Below are 12549 nucleotides of genomic sequence, written 5' to 3'. Positions count from 1 at the left end.
AAACATTATTCATCAAATTTCAAAAAACTTGCCTAACCACTCAATTTTTCGTTCTGAATCCATTTCCAGTGTTAGTTTTTCCAGTTGAGACCTTCTACTCACATTTCATTTCCTAGGGTTACGTTTTTAGCACTTTACCGTTTTACCCTTTTTACGTATTTTGACTCCGATTTCAAGATTTTCACTAATTCTACCCTTTAATCCATATTATAAATATAATTATATGATTTAGAATTATGAGGTGTTATAAGAATCGGGAAGGTAATTCAAAAATTGAATCATTTCGCAAGATCCAGCCCATGATGCATTTTTGGATTGTCAAAGGAGTTGGTTCAACCCATTTTCAAGTAGATCCATATCTTAGATTAATATATAAGTACAAATTGCTCCATGCCAAATAGTTTGGGTTCAAGTTGCTCAAGAGCATCCCGAAAACTAACTTCCTGTTGTGTACAGAAACTCTTTATTAGCAGACTTAAAAATTGACTTAAAACAAAATTAAAACTTAAGGGAAGGAAATCTGAGTTGTCTCCCATTAACGCTTTGTTTATAGTCTTAGCTCGACTTTGTTCTCCTTGATTAAGCATTTTTTGATTAATCGAGAGGAAGAGTTATCTCCTCTCGATCCATTGCTCCTCTGTTATATTTCTTCAATCTTTGTCCATTTACTCTGAAGGTACTTGCGATGGCTTCATTCACAATAATGAATGCTCTATTGGGTAGTTCTTTAAGGATTTCATAAGGTCCATCCCACCTGGATCTCGACTTCCCTGGGAACAATTTCAGTCTTGATCGGCAGAGGAGTACCTTATCACCAGCCCCCAGTTCTTTTATCACCAGCCTCTTGTCATGCCATCTTTTCATTTGCTCCTTGTAAAGACTAGCATTCTCGAATGCTTCACTTCTGAATTCTTCCAGCTCATTCAGTTGGAGCAACCTCTTTTCTCCAGCAAGTTTAGTGTCCATGTTCAACAAGGTAATAGCCCAGAAAACTTTATGTTGCAACTCCAGAGGTAAATGACATGCCTTTCCAAATACAAGCTTATAGGGGGAGCATCCTATAGGAGTGTAGTATGCCATCTTTTATGCCCACAAAGAGTCGTCCAACTTGTTGGACCAGTCCTTTCTGGTGGGGCTAACAACCTTTTCCAGGATTCTTTTGATCTCCTTGTTGGAGACCTGTAACATCCCGCATAAATTAGGAAAATATATAAATTGCAATTAGGAATGTGGAATCATGTCTTCAATTCGAATTCAAAATATATTTTAGGAATTTGAAGCACTAGTTAAAAGGATATGATTAATTTAATTACAACGTATAAAAAAATCTTAGTTAAAAGCTAGAGGGTGCATGAAATAATAATTAGTAGGATATTACATGTGATAGGATTTCTTAGGAAGCCATGTTTTGAACCATAAGACCCATAAAGGGCGTCGGCCCAAGCCCCTCAATTGAGGTAGGTCAGCCCAAAATTTCCTACACATGATCCTTTTAGCAAAGCCTTACTCTTATCCTAAGAAAATTTCATGTTCACTCAATCATTGGTCAAGAAGCACCACTTGGCAATCCTCATCTATCCTTGTATCCCCTTTTCATGCGCATGAGTAGAGGAAAAAAAAGATTCTGATTTCTTGCTTTAGTTTCACAACTCAAATCTGCCCCAGCCGCTCCATGCAACCAATGAGAAGGAAAAGAAATCTGTTTTGTGCCACTTGTCCAATAATGTAATCAGCCTCACCTCACCCCTCACTATCTCTTCATGTGCGCCTAGCAAGAGAGAAGCAATCTGTGTGGGCTGGTCTTTGTGTTCAGAATTAAACCAAACATTCACCATCCACTTCTCCTAATTCCCTCAAAGCCGCAAACACCTAAGGAGTACACTAATAACATAAGCTTACATTCCCTTCATTCTTCACTCATCCCAGCCGTGAACCATCAAGGAAGAACATCAAGAAAGACAATGCTTGAATTCTTTTCCCTTCCTCTTCTACTCAAGCCACGAGCTCCATGAGCAGAGAGCAAAATACCTAAGCTTCCTTCCTTCTCTTCATTGTTTGGCCGAGCTGCAACAACAAAGGAGGTATTATGCCTTCCATTCCTTGTTCAATCTTACTCCATACGGTTTGATGGAGACTCCCTCTTACATGCAGATTGCAACGTCTGCTCATCTTTCATTCTATTTCACTGGTTCGGCCGAAGACATGCATTCAAGGAGCTTGAACTCGATTCCTTGGAGAGTGGAAGAGTGAGGTTGCTGCTCTTCAACAGTTTTGGTAACCCTTGTGTGCATGCAAGAAGATGTAAGTCAAACATCGAACTTTTCCGTTGCTCCTCACTATTCGGTCCTTACATGCATGCAAGAAAGATTTTTGTTGTTATCAATTCCTTCCCCTTGCTCATGTCCGTTCGAACAACCATGGATTTAGTGCATGCAAGCACAAAGACCGTTTTGAGCTTGGAAGAGAGCTCCTTGTCATGCCTTGGGACTGTTCTTTTGGACCAGAATAATAATATAGATTTGCATGTTTTAAAACTGTATGGACAACATGTTTGAGGGTCTCTTTAGCGCACCCTAAGTCTTGAAGAGAAGGTTATGTAATGGAAAATTATAAGTCACTAGTTAATGGCCTTAAAAACTGAATTTGTATGCATAGGAAACTTTGGGTTGTGTCATTTGCTAACGATTAGTAAAGCTGAACCTAAGGCAAAAAATTAATTAGCATTAGAAGCATGATAAGTCGATTAAAATCCTAGGAGTTGCAAGCATGGAAAATTTAGCTTAAAGTCAGGTAATGAACTTGGTACTAGAAGCATGAATTTTGAATGGAACCATGTGATTTATAAGAAAATAAAGTAAAATTCTGTTTGGTACCTTCTTGATTAAGTTCACAAGCCTCAAGGACATTGGACTGATTTGGGGATGTTGATTAAAAAGCTAAAGTATCAAGGTGAGTGTTAGGTGGTTAAACCTTTGTGACTATTAGTTTAGTACTTGGATTTTTAAACTGTTGCTCATGTGCCCCTGTATACATACATACATATATATATATATATATATATATATATATATATATATATATATATATTATGTTGGAAAATATTGTAAACTGCCTTTTGAATTTGGACCTATTGGAATTCTGTTTTGATGACACATTTGGTTCGAAATTTTGGGTGTCATAAACCATATGAACTATGGTACTCTGATTCTGATTTCTGTCATGCTCATGTACATCATAACTCTGCAATTTTGTGTGTACGAAGCAAAACATGGCATAACATGCATCCTTATACATGCTGTTTGGAAAATTGAGAATTTTGAAAAGAAGCATATGGTTGAGCATTCATCATATAGGCATCCCACAGGTACCAGGGAGAAGGAACCGTAGCTCAGTTCGCATAGGTCGCAGTGGGAATTCCCCTCTGTTAGGGCCAAATGGAATCTCCACTGTGTTAGCTAGTATGTGCACCTTAGTGCTATGAACATACAGTATTCTGGCATTATATACGCATTCTGATTAGTATTCTGACGTTATATACGCATTCTGATTAGTATTCTGGCGTTATATACGCATTCTGATTAGTATTCTGACGTTATATACGCATTCTGATTAGTATTCTGGCGTTATATACGCATTCTAATTAGTATTCTGGCATTATATACGCATTCTGATTAGTATTCTAGCGTTATGTACGCATTCTGATTACATTTTAGTATCTGTTCGGAATTTATTTGATGAAGAGACTGTTTTGGAAATTCTGTATCTAGATTAATATTGTTGCACTACTGGTTTTTCTGCCACACTACTGGGATTTTCTCACTCCTTTTGGGGCTCAATTTTTATAAAATTGCAGGAGGACGGAGAAGTATTTGCTGACGTATTTGTTTTGGATATATTATGTTTGAGTGCTGCTGTTTGGAAACTCTACTATTTGTCCACTATTTCTGTTGGTTGTGTGCTGTCTACTCGAAGTTGATGTAATATTTAGAGAGACTGGAAAATGTTGGAAACGTGTCTTAACTTGTGTATTTTGGATTTTTTATATGTTGCCTGAGACTTATGTAATTCTGGTAATTGGTTTGCAAAAACAACTTCTGCCTGAATTAAATTTGGATTTTCACTCAGATTTTACGAGCACTTTGCGAGTCCTGTTTCTAGGGCTACAGACCTCCGATTGAGATACAATTTATATGCACGTAAAGCCCCAGATGTCTATTTTCAGATTATATAAAGTTTATGTCAAAAGATTGAAAGCTCCATTTTATATGATTTTTGCAAGACAGACAGGTTTTCTGGAAAAATTACAATTTCAGCAAGCAATGTGTTTTCCAAATTTCCCACTGTTTTTATGGGCAACCCGATTTCAATACAAGATTTTTTATTTGTGACTTAAAAATGCAAGTTCAGAATTGAATACGTTAACATGGCTACTCTAATCGGATTTAGCAGACATCTCCCTTGGATGCATACAGAGGAGGGTGTCACAAGACCTCTACCTGCCCACTGGTTTGTGGGTGGTAAAGAGTGGCAACCTTGGGATGAACACCTTATCTCTTCAAGAGCATTTCAAATTGTATATTCACGAAGTGCTTTCCCCCGTCACTAATGATTACTCATGGGGTTCAAAAGCGAGTGAAAATATTTTTCTTGATGAATTTTATTACTATTCTAGCATCATTTGTGGGAGAAGTTATGGCTTCCACCCAGTTTGAAACGTAATCAACTGCCACCAGGATATACTTATTGCCATAGGACAACGTTAAAGACCCAATGAAATCCAGCCCCCACACATCAAACAGTTCAATCTCCATTATTGGAGCAAGGGGCATTTCATGCTTTCTTGTGATGTTTCCTGAACTTTGACACCTATCACAACTTTGAACAAACTTGTTAGCATCTTTAAACTGGAAAGGCCAGTACATACATGATTGAAGTACTTTGGCTGTAGTCCTTATCCAGCGAAATATCCTCCATAAGGTGAATTGTGGTGTTGCTCCAGAATTTGTTGCTGCTTTTCTTCAGAATACATCTTCGCAGCAATTGATCAGAACATCTCTTAAAGAGTAAAGGGTCATCCTAAAAGTACTTCTTCGCTTCATGTGAAACTTCATTCTTATTTGATATCTAGAGTGATATGGTTCCACTCCCGCTGCCAAATAGTTCGCAATGTCTGCGAACCAGGGAGCACTTTTCTCAGAGAGCATCAAGAGTTGCTCATCAGGGAATGTTTCTTTGATTAGCTCTTTATTCTCCTGAGATTCTTCCTTTTCCATTTTGGATAAATGATCTACGACCATATTCTTTCTCCCCTTTCTGTATTTGATTTTCAAATCAAACTCCTGGAGGAGGAGCACCCATCTGATCAATCTTGGTTTAGCATCTTTCTTGGCAAACAGATGCCTAATTGTTGAGTGATCAGTGAACACAGTCACCTTAGAGCATATCAAATAAGATCTGAACTTATTGTAGGAAAACACCACTACCAACATTTCTTTCTCTATTATTGTACCTGCGTCGAAGTAAGGGTTTTACTGGCGCAGTACACAGTTCTAAAAATCTTGTCTTTTCTGTTGATATGAACCTCACCAAGAATAGTGAGACACAAGACCAATTTAGTTAGGATCATTTCTACAATCAGGAATTTAAAACAAGAAATAAATAACCTTGACCCGTTATTTATGGAAGCTAAGAACATTTTGGATAAATAATCTGCGACCATATTCTCTCTCCCCTTTCTGTCTTTGATTTCAAAATCAAACTCCTGGAGGAGGAGCACCCATCTGATCAATCTTGGTTTAGCATCTTTCTTGGCAAACAGATACCTAATTGTTGAGTGATCAGTGAACACAGTCACCTTAGAGCATATCAAATAAGATCTGAACTTATTGTAGGCAAACACCACTGCCAACATTTCTTTCTTTATTACTGTACCTGCGCCGAAGTAAGGGTTTTACTGGCGTAGTACAAAGTTCTAAAAATCTTGTATTTTATGTGTCCAAGCACTGCTGATATGAACCTCACCAAGAATATTGAGACCCAAGACCAATTTAGTTAGGATCATTTCTAATCTCAGGAATTTAAAACAAGAAATAAATAACCTTGACCCGTTATCTATGGAAGATAAGAACCAAAGGTATAAAAAGGATAAAGATGCCACACTCAAGAAAGAAGGTGAGTGATAAGTCTGGTTTGAACGCAACAAGAACAAACTTCTTGATAAGTTCAGAGTTTTAGATAAGAACCAAAGAGAAGAAACCTCTCTATTATATTATAACTTCAAAATCTGATTACAAGAGTTGTATCCACCCTTATTTATACTTGGAACATCCCTCCAAGAATAAGAAAAGACTAACAAATGAAAAGACACTAATTTAAAGTTGACAACTTGAAAAAAGGAAAAGACTCTGATCACTCCACTAAACATTAATGACATTGGAAATGTGAATCAATCCCACTACTCATTCCACTCAACCCCCCTTGCATTGATGGCATTAACTAAATTCTGATTATGAATAAATTTGGACTTGATGTCTTCATGATTAGCCCACATTTGCTGGATCAACCCACTAAGAGCTTCTTTAAACTTCTTGGCCCTTGATCTTGTGATTGGCCCGTTTGGCAATTGCAATGGATCACTAGGTGTTGTCTCCTTATTCATATCATTCCCTCCCTCTTCAAAAGCATTTGTCCTCAAATTTGCACCTACATCAAAAGAGATAAATCAGAAACATTAAATGTTGCACTAATATTGTACTCACCCGTAAGGTCAAGTTTGTAGGCATTATCATTTATCCTTTCAATCACTTGAAATGGTTCATCACCCCTTGGAAGCAGTTTGGAACGTCTTTGGGCTGGAAACCTTTCCTTTCTCAAAGCATTCAAAACAAACTTTAAATATTCAACATGCTCACTCAGGTTTGTGCTATAAATCAGAATGTCATCAAAATATCCAACCACAAATTTTCCAAGGAAAGCACGTAAAACATAATTCATCAACCTTATAAAGGTGTTGGGTGCATTAGTTAAACCAAATGGCATAATCAACCATTCATACAACCCATATTTTGTTTTGAATGTAGTTGTTCACTTATCACCTTCTTTCACTCTGATTTGATGATATCCACTCCTAAGATCAATTTTAGTAAAAACACATGCATCATGCAACGCATCTAGAATATCATCAATTCTAGGGATGGGATGTCTATACTTTACAACGATATTGTTGATCGACAGTCAACGCACATCCTCCAAGAACCATTTTTCTTAGGCATAATCAATACTGGAACAACACATGGACTCATGCTCTCACGCACATGCCCCTTTTGCATAAGCTCATTAACTTGCCTAGGAGTTTCTTTGTTTCTTCAAGGTTGGTTCTATATGCTGGCCTATTTGGAATTGTTGCCCTTGGTATGAAATCAATTTGGTGCTCTATACCCGTTATTGGTGGTAAACTATCGGGTATTTCTTCAGGGAACACATCCTCAAAATCCTGCAAAATAGAAATAATTGCACTAAGCAAAGAAGAATAACTTCATTAGTTTTAAAGCAATCCTCCTTGTACACTTGCATTGGACTTAAAATAGCAAGAGTAATGGTTTTGTCATTCATAACCAATGAGTATCTATTAGTGTACCCATCGTGCATCATACGTCTATCAAACTGCCATGGACGCCCTAAAAGAATATTCCAGCTTTCATTGACACAACATCACATAACACCTCATCCTTATACTTTTTAATTGAAAATGGAACTACCACTTGTTTGTTCACCTTGATTTCTCCACAATCATTCAACCATTGTAGTTTATATGGTCTTGGATGCTTCAGAGTTGCTAAATTCAACTTCTCCACCAAACTAGTACTAGCAACATTTGTACAACTTCCTCCATCAATAATCCTGGAACACACATTGTCCTTTACATTGCATCTAGTATGAAAAATATTTTCTCGCTGCAACTCCTTATCTTCTTTAACTTGCACATTAAAAGATCTTCTAGCCACTAAAAGCTCTCCTTCAACTGGTAATTCAATATCACTTGTATCTTCTAAAGAAGGCATTGATTCATTATTAGATTCACCTTCACTTTCAATATCACCATTATCTTTCAAAATCATGACTTTGTTATTTAGACATTAAGAAGCAATATGACCCCTTCCCAAACACTTAAAACATTTTATGTCTCTATTTCTAGAGGAATGAGATTCAGTTTTACCTTGGCTGGAAGTGTTTACAACTTGGTTAGTTTTAAAGGAACCAACAGGAGATTTGAAATGAGGCTTCTCTTCATTTTTATTCCATGTAGGTCTTAAATGTGAAGTTGAATTCTGCCTCATACGCATGATACCCTTCCTTTTGAGTTGCCTCTCCACCTTTATCGACATATGCACCATGTCATCTAACTCCACATGATGTTGTAATTGTACCACATTTGCAATGTCCGAATTTAAGCCAAGCAAAAATCTGGCCATAGTAGCTTCACGATCTTCATTTACATTGGCTCGAAATATGGCTGTCTCCATCTCTTTGTAATGGTCTTCAACACTTTTAGAACCTTATGTGAGACTTTGTAATTTCTGAAACAAGTCCCTATGGTAGTGACTTGGAATAAATCGCCTTCTCATGACACATTTCATTTCCTCCCATGTTTCAATGGGTCTTTCACCATGTCTCCTCTTGTTTGACACAAATTGATCCCACCAAACAATAGCATAATCAGAAAATTCTATGGCAGCCAATTTTACCTTTTTCAACTAAGAGTAATTATGACAATCAAACACCAACTCCATCTTTCTTTCCCACTCCAAGTAAGGTTCTGGATCATTTCTGCCTTGGAAGGATGGAATCTTCATCTTGATACTTCCTAGGTTATTATCAACCCTTTCTTCATTACGTCCTGTATTACACAAGATGGCTAATTCATGAGTGCATTGTGGAGTTGCACAAGACTGTATTCCCTGAGTGTGGGTATGAGGCAAGAGAGCCTTATACTTCTTATGTATGTAGCAGACGTGTGTAAATCATATCGTTCTCTAGCCAGAGACTTGTTAGCACACATGCATGATATATATATATATATATATATATATATATATATATATATATATATATATATATATGTTGCTGCATCATATGATTATGTTATTGTCGTTAAACTGTTATACCGAAGTGAGCTTGGGGCGGAGGAAATCTTTGAGAACCTTTGCTTACTGAGATTTCTTTTTACAGATCTCACCCTGTGTGGGGCACATTTTCAGGTGTAGACGTCCATGAGATGGATGCTTCCCAAGGTAAGAGGCCGGAGCAGAATTGATTTATATGCATGCTTTATTTATATCATCTGGACATGATTATTGTACCTGAGATATGACTATTATGCTTATGTTATGTTTGTTGTGAGCATGGGGGTTGTCCATGCCTTTGATTTATTTATGTTATTGTTGAACATGTATGTTTTGTATACGCCATGAGATATAGACGTTGGTCATGACTACGCAATGTAGCTTTATAACTTAGTATTTATTTATGATATTGAGGCATTTCAGGATTTTAGTTTTGGTTTTGCAATTACATAAGGATATAGATAGATTTTATATTGTTATGTTAATAAGGAAAAAAGTAATATGGCATGTCTAATAACTGATTTTATTTTAGCTTCCGTATTTAATTGAGTTGCGCTTAATACCATAATATGATAACAATCCGGGTATACACGGGGTGTTACATTTTATGGTATCAGAGCAAAAATTTCTAGGGAAATATACTTATGTGTTGCAATACCCTAAGATGCCTTGTTAGTCTAGGTTGTGTTGCAAGTTTTAGGATGTCTTGTGAGTTACTCTTAGAACTTACCATAATGATACATGTGTGACCACTTGGTATGGGCCTGATCAACTCATGTTATTGTGTAACATGTGCAGAGTTAGGGCTAACCTTAGGAGTGCTCAAGCGACAACAAATGGGCGATCAGATCCCATTGCTATTGCATTGGCTGAGATGTAGGCTGCTATGCAAGCTGAGTTAGGAGCAATTAGAGAGGCTAATTAGACTATGATGGTCACAATGCGAGAGGAAAACTAGAGAGCCACTGAGAATGTACTTGAAGCGAACCGATTGGTGAACATGACTATGATCAGGGTCATGTTGGAGGAGATAAGGACTGGTCGCAATGATAGCCAGCGTCTTCCACCACCTTCTCCACCGTCACCGTCATCACCACTGCCTCCACCTCATCATCAGTTTGGGAACAAAATTAGAGGGATGCTAGTTGGGAGTGAATCTTCATTTCTTAAGTGCATCACGTGTGGAAAGACTCATAAGAGTACTTGCTGGCAAGAACAAAAAGTATGTTTCAGATGTGGCAAGCCAGGTCACCTTGTCAAAAGGAGCGTTACCAAGGCGGAGCGAGCTGCAAGGGTACAAACTGTTACAGTGTGTCAAATGGAGATGATAGTTGCATCAACATCTAGAGACTTCAATACTCGCATTCAGCAGGGTTGTGATATAGGTTCGTGTATCCCATGAGGCAAAGAAGGTCAAAGAATCTGAGGCGAAGGGAACTAGTGGTTTAACCCATTGGAGGGATAGGAAATTTGGGGGCAAAGGTAAGGGGAAGCAGCTACAGGCCAAGCAACTGTTCAACAAATTCAAGATGACTTCTTCTCGGTCTGGGAATTTTGCCAGCCTTCTACCATTCCTAGATGCACCGGTTATGGGAGATTGCACTTGGGACCTTGTTCCACCGGCCAGATTTTTCGCTTCTAGTGCGGTAAGGAGGGCCACTATATTAGAGAATGTCACTCACTTATTGCTAAGGCCGTAGCCGCCCAAGCAGTATACTTCAGATGATTCCCATACCACCAGAGACCGACCGAGTTTATAAGTTGAATAGTCAACAGTCGGACCGAGCTCCGAAACATGTGAGAGGTATAATTCACGTTGGGGATACTTCAGTGATGTATTGTTTGACTAAGGGACGACGCACTTATTTATTGCGAGTCTGATTGTTGTGGGGCTAGACTTGCCCATGTCTGAGCTTTCTCCATTTCCGAGGGATACTACCACTGCGGGGGAGAATTGCGATGCTTCATCTATTTAGCTGGATGTGTTACTTTAGTTGGATGGCCGAGACTGCGTAGCAGATCTTATTTGTCTACCCATGATCAATCTTGAGATCATTTGGGATACAGACAGGTTGTTGAAAAATTGTGTGTTGGATTATTGTCATTGCATAATATGATGTATGAATTATGTTTATACATTGAATATTGTATTGAAGTGTTTGATAATATGACCTGAGGAACTAGGTTGATTGAGTGGATTATTGGCCATCGGCGTATTGTGGACTATCCCTGGAGGGGATGCATCCGAAGGGGTTTCCTCTGAGGAGTTTGTTTGGACGCTCAGTTGATGTGTGATTCATTGAGTGGTCCTTGTGTACGAGGTACACAGGAGGCTGGTATGCCTAATTGTTCTTTGGCCGATAATATCTGTCATGGGCTTTCCTTTGAAGATTGGATCCTAAGATTGTTGACTCTTGGAAGTCCCATGAGGGCACCGATTTGAGATTGACTCATCGGGTGGCCCGGGTGCACAAGGTGCACAGATCAATCAATTTTAGTTTGCCTCATGGTATAATAATGCATTAAGAGACTTGAAATATGAGTTTATACTCTACAACCACCAAGTGGTGGGACGAGTAAAATATACGAAGAGTGATATGCCAAAGTCTGGTATGAAAGGTAAGACGCCTTACGCCATTACATAATTTGTAATGGTGCTTTATTTTAAAAAATGTAAGAGATGATATCTTATTGCGTATGAGTGAAAAATACTCTCTAGTCAGGTTTGTTTGAAAGAGTGAAATTCTCTTTAAGGAATTAAGTGTGTAACACTTGGACTTTGTGGCAAGGCCACGCGCAAATAAGTGAGTGAAATCATAGTTTTAAGCTATTATGCACACTGTGGACACGCTTCCCTAACACCCTAATTTCCATCAATTTTCGTCAGAAATCATAATTCCTAATCCTATATACCATTTATAACTTATTTCCAAACTTAGAACTCAAAATTCATTTCGCACGTTTTACAGTGCAACTGTACCGCTGTATTTTTACCCGGTAAAAATATTATTCATCATTTTTCCAGAAACTCGCCTAACCACTCAATTTTTCCTTCTGAATCCATTTTCAAGGTTAGTTTTCCCGTTTGAGACTTTCTACTCAAATTTTCTTTCCGGGGGTAACGTGTTTGGCAAATTACCGTTTTATCCTTTTTACGTATTGACTCCGAATTCAAGATTTTCACTAATCCTACCCTTTAATCCATATTTTAAGTATAATTATAAGTGTTAGAATTATGAGGTGATATACCAAATGCTGGACAGTATTAAAATTTAATCAGCTCTTATATTATCAGGCCTTATCCAATACTATGCACCAAACATGCCCTAAGTGTAGAATAAAGGATGTATGCTATGTCGTTTCGTAAATTGCAACACATAAGGAAAAAGGAAAAAAAAAACCCACTTGAAATAACAAGATGATTAAA

General features: G+C 37.9%; 1 protein-coding gene across 1 annotated transcript; it reads right to left on the bottom strand.

Annotated features, from left to right (window-relative positions):
- Positions 1-594: 594 nt before the first annotated feature.
- On the bottom strand, positions 595-1080 carry LOC133312470 (uncharacterized). The gene has a single exon (XM_061513670.1). The coding sequence runs from the start codon at positions 1078-1080 to the stop codon at positions 595-597; it is 486 nt and encodes a 161-aa protein (XP_061369654.1).
- Between the last annotated feature and the right edge of the window lie 11469 nt (positions 1081-12549).

The sequence above is a fragment of the Gastrolobium bilobum genome, unplaced genomic scaffold (genome assembly GCF_033153095.1).
Source record: "Gastrolobium bilobum isolate Gb01-03AN ecotype WA unplaced genomic scaffold, APGP_CSIRO_Gbil_v1 utg22259, whole genome shotgun sequence".
NCBI classification, from domain to species: Eukaryota; Viridiplantae; Streptophyta; class Magnoliopsida; order Fabales; family Fabaceae; genus Gastrolobium; species Gastrolobium bilobum.
Note: the sequence above shows the minus strand (reverse complement) of the source record. Positions and strands in the feature narration are given on the sequence as shown.

Bases quoted from the DNA above. Each gene is read 5' to 3' on its own strand.
- LOC133312470 (XM_061513670.1), bottom strand. From the start codon at position 1,080: ATGGCATACTACACTCCTATAGGATGCTCCCCCTATAAGCTTGTATTT.